The sequence below is a fragment of the Polypterus senegalus genome, chromosome 1 (genome assembly GCF_016835505.1).
Source record: "Polypterus senegalus isolate Bchr_013 chromosome 1, ASM1683550v1, whole genome shotgun sequence".
Taxonomy (NCBI): Eukaryota; Metazoa; Chordata; class Cladistia; order Polypteriformes; family Polypteridae; genus Polypterus; species Polypterus senegalus.
Genome location: NC_053154.1, coordinates 86,816,673 through 86,829,148, shown reverse-complemented (window position 1 = coordinate 86,829,148; position 12,476 = coordinate 86,816,673). Strand labels below are relative to the sequence as shown.

General features: G+C 37.6%; 1 protein-coding gene across 1 annotated transcript in view; it reads right to left on the bottom strand.

Moving 5' to 3' along the window:
• The window catches only part of LOC120528673 (tetratricopeptide repeat protein 24-like), a 58,996-nt gene that overhangs the window by 29,763 nt on the left and 16,757 nt on the right, over positions 1–12,476 (bottom strand). Inside the window, exons 5-7 of the mRNA XM_039752839.1 lie at positions 11,264–11,479; positions 9,119–9,247; positions 8,052–8,102 (exon numbers count right to left, since the gene is read on the bottom strand). Of these exons, the coding sequence (XP_039608773.1) occupies positions 8,052–8,102; positions 9,119–9,247; positions 11,264–11,479 (396 nt within the window). The remainder of the gene's footprint in view (positions 1–8,051; positions 8,103–9,118; positions 9,248–11,263; positions 11,480–12,476) is intronic.

The window sequence follows — 12,476 nt, the reverse complement described above, 5'->3', positions numbered from 1 at the left end:
GAAGGGTTGAAAGCACAAAATAGTTAAAATTTGTAACAAGGCAAGGTTTACATTGGTCTCTAATAAAGATCCTGATGAAAACGTGAAACTTGAAGAACCAAAGAACTACTATGTAGCTCCACAGAACACTGTTAAGAAACTCCTTCAGTAATAGAGGAGAGCCTACTTAAGTTCTTATGATGCCAGACTAATTACTGTTGCCTAGAACCAGTAAACAACAAGTAGAATAACTTGTATGATTGGTAAAAAGGCACACTCTTGTCAAGGCAGAACTTCAAGATTCACCCAAACCCCCATCAAGACATGGCCAAAAAGGAGGGCATAATGAAAGGTCCCAAGGTCAAAACACTGCAGTGTGACATAAACAGAAATATCTACATGAAGCTTAACCAATACTTGTGGTTTTGTTAAATAATCACAAACTGGAAAGCAAAGACTGAATATGACAGAAGAGTTTGGAGGACAAGTTCATCCCACATTTCTTTGAAAAGATGTTCTTTAAGTGAATAAAAGACATCAGGTAGGATGTCGCTGGATAAAATTGGTTACTTTCAAGTTTTACAAAATCATGGCAATGTGTTTTGGGAGAAGGAACAGAATTTTAGGTGGGCAGGTAGTTATGGTATGAAGGTTTTTATTTGATCCAAGAAGAAATTTACATTTTTACAGAAGCTCAAGAAATAATATAACAAACAACATCATCAACCCCCATGAAACACACCCAAGAACACACTTAACACACTTCTGTTGAATAATTTGTTGATAAAAGTATTGAATGATAATGTGTCATAGAAAGCATGAAAGAGATTATTTATTATGGCCATCAGCAGTTTTGTCTTTATTCTCTCATCCACTGTGACTATATCCCATTACTAAGCCTGTCTTCTTAATTAGCTTGTTGATTTGGTGGGCCCCATTGAAGTGCTTCTCTTCACTCCAGCCCACCACACTACCACCCAATTCCTATACTTGATCTCATCTTTCTTGTCAGTACACTCCATTAGTGCAGAATTGTAACAGATTTTTTGCAACTGACATGACCTGGTGTTATATTTATAGTCCAGACACCAGTGCTTATATGATAGTCGCATCCATCTGAATATCCCCAAGCTTACCTCTCAGCAGGCATAGCTGGATTGTATTGAAGACACTGGAGAAATCAAAAAACATAATCCTCACAATGCTGCCATCTTTGTCTAGGTAGGCCTTGTGCAGCAGAAAGATAAAAGCATCTTCCACTCCAATGTTTGTCTGATAGACAAACTACAGTGGGTCCAAGAGGTCTTTCAAAAAGAGGACTTATATTGTCCAGTACCAGCCACTCAGAGGATTTCATGATATGGGACATAAGGACCAGGGGCCTCATGTATAAACAGTGCGTAGGCACAGAAATGTTGCGTAAGAACTTTTCCACGTTCAAATCGCGATGTATAAAACCTACACTTGGCGTAAAGTCACGCACATTTTTTTCGGTACCTCATACCTTGTCGTACGCAAGTTCTCCGCTCGGTATTGTAGACTGGCGGCACCCAGCGTCAAAGCAATGCTACTGTTCCTGTGTGGTTACTCCTTATTTTCCTGACGCAGCTTTATAAATACTTTGTACACTAAAACTAACCGCATATTGTTTATTAGTGTAATGCATCTGATTGTAATTAACTCGTAACAATATAATGGTCCAGGGAATAGCCATAGCATTCCAAATACCATAACTGCTTTAGCATTGTTACTCTCACTGCACCTTCTCCTTCTTCTTTCAGCTGCTCATGTTAGGGTTGCAACAGCGGATCATCTTTTTCCATATTACTCTTACTGCACAACTCGGGGTATTTATATTACTGTATCTGAGTGGGGAATCACAGCAGCAGCTGATCGGAAAGAGAATTATCGGGATACAGACTCAAGCACACGCTGTCTCAGCCACGGCAAAACGTTTCAAAGCCTTTCCTGTGTGGACCTTGCGGTTCAGAAACAGTTTCATCCCAAGAACTATAAACACGCTCAATCAATTGCTTCTTGTAGAACTGTTTGTACTTAGAAGTACAATCACCTCACTGTAAACTTGCAGTAGTTATAATATCGCACAACCTGAGTCACTTTATAAAGCGCATATTTACATATGATGACGATATCATTTTTAAGATGAAATGCAGCAAAAAATGTTTATTATATTATACAGATAAAACTTTAACTTCATTTAAATAATCTATATTCTTCACTGGGACTGGCGTGAAGGATAGAATAATTAAACATGTACTACGAAGATATTTCAATGTTCCTTAAACGTTTTGAAGAATCGGCGCTCTAAGCTTACAGATGGCTTAACGTCTATTACAGAGCTGATTTTGTGGCGATCGGTTACTTGGAGAAAGAAAAGCAAGGACTGAAGGAGCGGCCACACCAATATATACTGTATTGAAAATAAAACAGAAAGACAAAATAACGACACAGCTAAAAACGCAGCGGCAAATTTCGACAAAAGTTAAACGCTTGTGTCATGAGCACGAGGCGGCTATGCAGTGTCCGCAACGGACGTGGCCATCCACCATGCATAAGATACCATACCGACATTGGCGGGCGAAGGGGCCACCGATTCTTTCTGGGGCCTAGAGCCGCCCATGAGTACTGCTGCAGTAAATAATTTCATCGAAGGTCGCACACAATCACTGCGTCGTGAAACCCATGTTTAGTAACGTGCTTTAACTCCTATCATCATGAAAATTATATCACGTATACATCTCAGTATTTCAGTTATTCAGAGAGCTGTAATATCACGAATGTAATGGATTTTGTGTCCAGTTGGAGGAAGAGAGCATGTTTAAGAAGCAAGTAGTGATTCACACACATAGAGCACATAGAAAATCAAATACAAAACAAAGCATTTAACGTGCTACTTTAATTACGATGTAATTTTGAGAAACTGGTTAATTAAACAATTTTAAGATGAATTTTATGATGTTCTACTTTAATGACAAAATAAACTACGTGATTAAAGTGGAAATTTCGAGATTGAAGTTGACATTTCGTGCTTTTTTCCCCACTGTGTGCCTATTTTTTTTGTCTGTACCCTAATAACCTTTCATATGACACTCAGACAGTGGGCTACGACTCGCCTTTTCATGGTGACTTTAATATCTGAGCTTTCAGGTTTCTCCAACACGCTATGTCACTCAATCAGCTTCCTTTTGTTGATTATACCACGGTTTAAATCAATAAATAGTATGTTTTTCTTTTGCTTCTACTTGGTATTCGCTGAAATTCTTATATTTTCCCCCGTGCTTTTCCCATTGTCTTTTCACAGAAGGTTGAGTTTAAGGGCGATTTATATTGATTTGCATATTCAAAGAGGCGTAATTCTGGGAGGAGTTACATAAAGCGCATGCACGAGCGTTACTTTTCACGCTGATCGGGATTTATGTAGCGGAAGAACGTGGAAGTTGGAGTACGCACAGATTCCTGCATCTGGATTTTTTGTGCGTAAGCACATTTTGGCTTTTGTGCTTACGCCATGTTATAGTGTAAATTCTATCCACGGCGTTATACATGAGGCCCCAGGTGAAAATTTGCTTGCTTTCTTTGCAGCAGGAACAATGTTGCAGCCTAAGTGCCAGATTGAACAGTAGAGGATACCACAAATGTTCTGAGAAACTTCTCATTCAGGAAAAGATTTACAAACAAAAACTTAAATATCCTAAAGCATGTTTCCATCCTGAGCCAAAATAGATAAGATTACAGGAAGATAACAGTTTACACCTGGAATGGATGGGGACCATCACTCCTGGCCATTGCAGTGCTGAGTTCACATATTAACAACACACTTTGTTTAATAGTTTCTCAATTTAACACTAATGTTAGAAACCTCATGAAGAATGCAACGTTCTACTATGGAGAACCAGGAGTTAATTATTCCATATCAATCTTGCCTCTTTACCTCTTTTATTAGGTCAAACCAATTCAGGCATCATTGCCCTTTCATGGAGCAATTACAACTAGATAAGATGGAGGAATGTGGTCAGTATTGTGAAGTGTGACTTGAAGTCTTCATATTTTAATGATGAATGTGTAGTGTCAGGACTGTTTAGACATCCTCATGAATGCAAATCTTGACTATGTAACACCAATCTAAAAGTATTTCAAAAATACCAGCAAGAAAAAGCATTAGAAAATTGAATTACTTTAGTGTTGTGATGTGAGATTTTGCATACAAGTTGATATATATTTTGTATGTCTTTATTTGTAATTTAGGCAATGTAATATTGGTGCTACATTATTGAGAAGCATTCATGTTTGCCCTTTGGGAGATTTTCTAAACACAATGGGGCTTATTCATGAAATGTGAGCAGAACAAATTTGTTCACAAAGCACTCGAAGAGGGTAAATCCGGTATTTAAGAATGTTTTAGTAAGGACCAACTGTTAGTAAAAATGAACTGATCGTACACATGCTCAGGACCAAACATAGTGCATGTGTGTAAATAATAAAAAGTGTAAATAAAATATAAAAACTGTATAAATATACAAATTATAAATTACAAGATATCACAAACCTCAATGAAATCTCAGGAGAGAGAGCAGATTCTGGGGTCGCACTGAGATGTTGGCAAAGAGTGATGAATGGCTGATTACTTTCTGGTGCATTTATGAACTATTATGGATCCTATTCTGAAAAGAGTAACAACAAGATCTGCAAGTCCTGTCGACACTTCTCATTCTGGCTACAGGGCCAATTCAGCAGGAAATTGGAGAAAGCTCTGGGATTTCTCAGCCATCTATGAGCTGTAAACTACCTGGAGAACTTAACTGAATATTAACACAAATGTCATTATATTCAGTTTTCATAAGGTGGAGAAAGGCAAGTGGAAGATAGTTGACGGTTTTACGAGCTGGTCAACCTACCCAGGGTCATTGGTGCAATAGACTGCACACATGTATGGATCAAAGCTCCATAATTGATGCGTTTGCATATATGAATAGAAAATACTTCCATTCTATCAATGTGCATCTTATATACGATACAAAGTGTGTTTTGCTCAGTGTCGTTGCCCGAAGGCCCGGCAGTATGCACGGCAGTTTCATTCTGTAGCACAGCACTGTTGGCATGCGTCTAGAACAAGGAGCTGTGCAAGATGGCTGGCTTCTCAGTAAGAGTAAAATTTTCTCCTATAGATTAAATTGTATTTATTTCAGAGGTATAAACAGGTTAATGTTTATATCCATAGGAGACAGGGGTTGCCCATTGAAGACATGATTTATGACACCTCTAAACAACCTACAGATACCACAGGAATGGGCTTATAATAATGCTCATGCAAGACCACGGCCTGTAAATGAGTGCAATTTTGTTGACATCTGTAAAAAGTACCTTAATCCTCACTTCTTTAAAAGTTTTTTTTCACTTATGACACTTTGGCAGATCCTGAGCACGTGTGGCAGCACAGATTTGGGGCATTGAAGGGTGTGGGTTATAGTAATGAATGGACAACATTCATGCATCTGACAATTTACGACTGATTGGTATTTATGAACCTACGCAGGGTATTAAGAAAAAAATCAAGGTTTTACTCATGGTATGTGAATGTGGTGTAAGTTTTTAGTAAAATGGCCTTTTACGCGCAAATGTATTTATTAATTTATGAACGTTTCATGAATAGGACCCAATATTACTCTATTGCTTACGTCTCTGACTGACCTGTGTTTAACTGTTTGTATCTGTTTCCCATAATATTAAGCAAGAAAATTCAAGTATGCTTTAACACTTAAGTGTTAATGGTTAGGTGGTTTGAAAATGTTTACTTTTCTAGTCACTTCATCAAAGGGTTTGCTATAACAATTGTTTATTTTGTTGCAAAAGTAGCTCAAATTAAAAAAAAAATAACAGTGATGTAATTACATGTAAATTACATCCATCCATCCTCTTCCGCTTATCCAAGATCGGGTCGCAGGGGCAGCAGCTTAAGCAGAGAGGCCCAGACTTCCCTCTCCCCGGCCACTTCTTCCAAGCTCTTCCGGGAGAATCCCAAGGCGTTCCCAGGCCAGCCGTGAGACATAGTCCCTCCAGCGTGTCCTGGGTCTTCCCCGGGGCCTCCTCCCGATTGGACATGCCCAGAACACCTCACCAGGGAGGCGTCCAGGAGGCATCCTGATCAGATGCCCGAGCCACCTCATCTGACTCCTCTCGATGCGGAGGAGCAGCGGCTCTACTCTGAGACCCTCCCGGATGACTGAGCTTCTCACCTTATCTTTAAGGGAAAGCCCAGACACCCTGCGGAGGAAACTCATTTCAGCCGCTTGTATTCGCGATCTCATTCTTATAGTCACTACCCATAGCTCATGACCATAGGTGAGGGTAGGAACATAGATCAACTGGTAAATTGAGGTAAATTACAGTGTTAGTAAATAATTACAATCTTTGGATAAGGCAGCAATTAGGTTGTTGTTAGTGTAATAGAAATACTGAGTACACATTTAGTCACTGTGTGAAAAAATGTCACATTGAGTTATCTGGCATACATTTCTACATATGTTAGGTTGCTTTCATTTTTTACTTTTACTTTCACTTACATGCTACGATTTCAAGAAGTGGGAGGGATGACCTGCTGTAAATGAAGTTTGTACAAGATGGTGTGCAGTCACAGAAACGAGCACAGGATTGAGAAAAGGCAGATGTCAGACTGCAGGCATGTATTGAGACTTACTGCTGCATTCTGGTACAGTAAGGGATGGTACTTACCTTGTATGGTGATGAATAAATGTACAACAACATTACTACCGCTTTGAATAAATGAAGAACATTGAAAAATTACATACACATCTAACGTCATTCCTTTCTTATATGCTAATACATTAGACCCCAACTCTGCCCTATTTCATATCCATCAGCGAGGTGCACTTGCTGCAGCATATTGTACAAGACTGTAGGGGTTTCATTGCTTTGCCATCAGGAGTAGAATTGAACAAGTAAAAGAAAAAATAAAAAACATACAAGCTCGCAAATTCTTCTTTGCTTTTCTATGAGAGAGTCTGAAATTTCAAAAATGTGTACAGATGCTGTTTTTGACAGATCCCAATGAAAACTGTCTTGACAAATTTTCTTGAAGAATTAGTGTGTCACATTTCAACAAAATTAGTCCACTTGGAGCTGAGCTGTTTCATGTGGACAGAAGGATGGATGGAAAGGCAGATTATATGAAAATGTGTTTAAAAAACATAATGGTGACTGAGTGCGCAAAAATGAAACAGCAAAATACGAGAAAATCAGTGGTAAAGTACTAAGAGGCAAGAAAATAAGTAAGATGCTGAATGAGCAAAAGAAAGACAGGGTAAAGATGGTATACATTTTTTGAAAAATTCTTAAACGGACTTTGTGATGCACAGTAATCAGATGATGAACATTTGGACAAAGCTGCTGAATGTCGAGAACAGTTGGTATAATGATAGTTGAGCAGTAAGTTACTGAGAGCAGCAATCTCCATTGAGAGGTATTTCACACTGAATGGTAAGCACAAGACAATATTAAGGCCTTACTGAAGAAGAAATGAAAATGGTCGGTAGCAGGTGATAGTTATGCAGTATGTAGATGTACTGGTTTAAATGCCAGTCTTATCATGTGAGACAGGTGGATAAACAGGATACAGAGTAGTCGTTGACATGCTAAAATCAGTGACAGAAAGGGCACAGACAGCAATAGATTAAGCAAGTGAGGAAATAGTAGAGGTACACACAACCATGCAATGCTTGAGGATCAAGAAGCAAAAACCATAGGCTCTGGCTAAGTGATGTAGCGAAGATGAGCTAGAAGGAGATTGTTTAAATAAAGGGTCAAATTTACCTCAGATGATGACTGAGTAATTATAGCTCCAATGTAAAGGTAACTGAAAGGTATTGTTAAAGGTATGATTTAAGGATTTGACAAAGGTGTTAACTGCCCATGCAGCCCTAATCTACACAAAACAGATTCAGAAAACGAATCGATCGATTTCGATCAAATGGAAGGATGCAGATGACATCAAAGAATAACTAAGAAGGTAAAGAGAACTCAAGCGGTAAACCCACCTGGTCTGGTGTCAAAGGTCTTGGACGTCAAAAGATGAAAGACCTGTACAACTTCATTGTGAAGAAAGAGAAGATTCAGGCAGACTATAACAGATGTGTGATTATTACATACAATTGATTAGATGCTTTGTAAGTTACTTCTTTGTACATGAATGTTTCCTCATTACAAATACTCCACACATCATACTCTGACAGGCTAAAAGAAACTAGAACGTATAATCTTAACAGAAAAGGTTATATCCTTAAAATGCTCAGATGCCTCAATAAATTTGATCGAGTTAAATTCTGAAAAAGGTGTACTTTGTTGGAAGAGAAAGCGATGAGGCCAAACAAAATACGGAAGAGGAGGTGGACGGAAGTGGTAGTGGATGAGATTGGTAGAATAAGTCTTTCTTGCAGTAATGACCAAGATTGTAGAAAGTAGTGTAAGAAAGTTTGTGGAGTACCGGGATAAACTTGATACACCCTGGTAATACTCGTTAATTGGCTGGTGCCTCTAGTTGTAACTTTTTGGTTAAACTTCCTAAATATTATAAATAAAAAAATTGACATAAATATAATGAACAGGGTCAGGAAATTTCCAAGAAAGTATCTTGACAGAGCAGCTATATTTACATGGTGTTGACAATCTTCATTCTGCAACTCTTTTCACCTCCAAAGTATGACAAGACAATATTATTTGGTGATAAACCTGATCAAACATCTCAAACTCTCTTCTTCAGTGATAAGGTCTCTCAAAGGTGTTATATTTAAATGATATACTATGGAAAACATTGGAAAAATTGTAGCCTGTGAACAACATCAGAAAGGATGCGTTTTATCCTAGTACACTCCAACACATTATTATATATCGGTCATGTTTTCATTTTATGTTGTTTGTATGTATTTCGTTATATTGAGATATGTTCCAGTTTCAAATTTCAGAAGTATTCTAATGCATTCCCCTTTATCAACTCCAGTTCTCTCCAACGTTTTACAAGGTAATCGACCCAGTGCCAGCAACTCTGAATTGAATGGCTTAGGGATGTTGTTATGGTAGGCAGAATCAATTCAAAGACCTTCCTTACCTGTGTCTCTAAAAGCAAGCAATGCATGCAGGTAGTTCTCTTCTGCTTCCTCATACTCTCCCAGCTGGCTAAAAGCAAAGGCTAGATTAGAAAAGCACTGGCCTTGTGCATTGCGGTTTCCCATACAGCCTGCGAAGAGATAAGAGATCTATCTGAAACTTTGTTAGGTCTTCTCCATACGAAAATATGAGATTTTAAATTACTATTAAGTACATGGCATAAGTAATATATAAAAAAACAATTTCTGGGTGGAGTATTCCTATAAACCAAAAATTATTTTCAGTAATATACTTGGAACATTTTTCAAGGTATTTAATTTATACACTATAGTATGTGTAAAGTCTTTTTTCACCTGCTATGGAACACAAATTTCCCAATGGAAACTGAACAAAAAACCTACTTATCAATGTTCTGGTCCCAAGTTTTCCATTGACCTGGTAAAGAAACTTGAAGAGTACACTAGCAGATAATACCAGCCCATCACAGGGAATATTCATTCACTCGCACAACCATCCTCACTCGTACCAAGGCAATACATATTTAAGGTATGTGAGGAAACTGAAGCATGTGGAAAAAAACCATACAGATATAGGAAGAACGTATAACCCCCACAATGAATGGACTGTATAACAAACACAGATCTAGAGAAATGTGAAGCAGCAACGTTAGTCACTGCAAAATGTGATTTTAAAATGTATGCGACATTGTACAAAGCCTACAATATTTATTTGCCAGATTCACTTAGTTGCATTAAAGACATTATCCGATACAAGCACCATTTACTGATAACCTTCATAAATACATTTATGCTTTGTGGTGTAGAGGTTAAGGATTTAGACTTCAAACCCTTGAGGTTGTGGATTCAAATCCCGCTACTGACACTGTGTGACTGTGAGCAAGACACCTGACGTGCCTGGAATCCAATTGGAAAACATAAAAAAAAATTTTACCAATTGTAACATAAATGTTTTAAGTTGCCTTGGATAATGGTGTCTGCCAAAATAAGTAAATGTAAAATTGTTCAAGGTTTATGTCAGGAAACATTAAATGAATAGTTCATTCATGGTTCATATTTTCTGACATTTAGAAGCATTTTGATAAATTTGCACTTTTCAGAGTAGTTAAATAACATTAATATTTTTAGACTAACTGTGCGTTTTTTAGATTTTGTGAAAACGGTAACATTAATGCTTTACATAGAACTCTGAAATTTCAGCTGAGAAACTTAATAATCAATGTCAACTTGTGAACCTATGGAGATGTTGTGTGTATGTCATGTAAAAATGGTAGGAGGCATGCAAACAGTGGGACAAAGTGCATGTGCCAGAAATAAGTCTGTTGGCTGAAATTTCAAAGGCATCATTTTGTTCTCTGCAAATTTTTAGTTCTGTAATTATTTGAAACATGCATCCGCTTTAAAAATTGTCCAAAAGAAGCCACATGGGTGAACAGCAATGGTCCATTTTTTCATGAAAATAGATTAAATCGTGAAGATGTACTTAAATCAAATCTAACATTATTGATCAGAAACTGAGAAGCAGCCATGTCAAATGTGAAAGAGTATTGGCACAAGGACATATAATGTTGCATTTTTCCATTTCCAGAAAGTGACACTAACTTAACTTTCCACAAGATGTGTGCCAAGCACCATTCCCTCAACTTCCCCAGCCTTACTGATGTTCTACAGACCAAGGAGCACGTTATTCCCTTCACTGATGACTGTGAAAGATGCACAAGGTTGTACCATATGGTACGTGGACTTTTTTTGCATTGATTTAAAAGGATAGGAAATTAATTGCCTATTTTAAAGAAACTAACAAAAAGATTTCCTAATGAAACATTTACTCCAGAAAAAAAGAAAAATCAAGATAGATTGGTTTGTTCGCATAACAGTACCAAGGTATAGAGAGAACACCTTCAAATTTTGCAAACACTATCCAGCAATTTCATGGCTATGTTCACATATACTCTAACCCAGGAAACTACCGATTAATTACTCTAATTCTTGAAATTAGTGGATTATCTTTTTTGGCATTCTTGACCAACCTTTTTCACAAATGTACTCAACCTGGGAAATTACAGGTAGATTCCAGGGATAGCATACATGTGTGAAAGGAATGCCTCTGTGTTTCTCAATTTACTGACCATGCAGTGCTGCTGCTTCCTTATGAAAATGCAGGGCTTGTTGGAATTTGTCCATGGTGTTGTAAATTGCTCCCAGGTTCTGCAAGACTACCGCTTCCCTCTTGTGGTCTTGCTTCTTGGCTTGACAGAAAGGCAAAGCTTTCTCAAAGCATTCGGCAGCCTTGTGGAACTGCATCAGCTGAGAGAATCCAAGTCCTACATCATTATAAAGATTACCTGAGGACAATTCAAAAGAAATGGTTTATCTTTTGACCACCCAGGATGCAACATTGCATTCTACCATTCAAAAAATAGCATCCATTACTACCAACGAGCAGAAAAGTTGCATGGAACATGCAAAATGGAGGTTTTTTTTTTTAAATTTTTTTTAAATCAATGCTATAAAAAACAATAATAAACCAAAGTTTTGACAAATACTGCATACCATAAGAACACTGCATCTGCTTGTTAATAATGGAATGGAGAGCCTTTAAATATGTAATATTGTTCTTTATCAGTATGCTGCTGCTGGAGTATGTGAATTTCCCCTTGGGGTGAGCCAAGCAAAATGACACCTTTTATTGGCTAACTAAACAGATCACAATATGCAAGCTTTCGAGGTAACTCAGGCCCCTTCTTCAGGCAAGATGTAATCCAGAAGGGGCCTGAGTTGCCTCGAAAGCTTGCATATTGTAATCTTTTTAGTTAGCCAATAAAAGGTGTCATTTTGCTTGGCTTTTCTCTACATTCATAATGGCTAACACGGTACAACACCCTAGTACCCTTGGGGTGAATAAAGTATCTATCTATCTAAATATTTGTGTAGTAACAACTGGCACCTGTTTTGGATTCCAGTTTGCAATGTTTCTCCTTTCCCTTCTTATCCTGAAAATCTTCATTTGTAAATGTCCCTGCTTGTATGTTTCCACAGCTACTTTCAAATGGGTGGGTAGTTTTTAATAATATATTTGCAATTAAAATCACAGTTTAAGTTCACTGACATGATTTTTTTATTTTGGTGTGTAGGGTTATGTTCATATTCCTTGTTCTTAAGATGTTAATTTTCAAAACACTTAAGCTACACCAATTATGTTGTAGTAGTACTTTTCAGTTCAGAGAAAAATAGAAAATTGCTACTGCCGCGTCCTGTCATTTTCCAGAATATTTTAAATCCTGTTTTTAAAATTTTATTTGGTATGTTCTGTGCACAAGAAGGTAGTTTACCTAATATTTG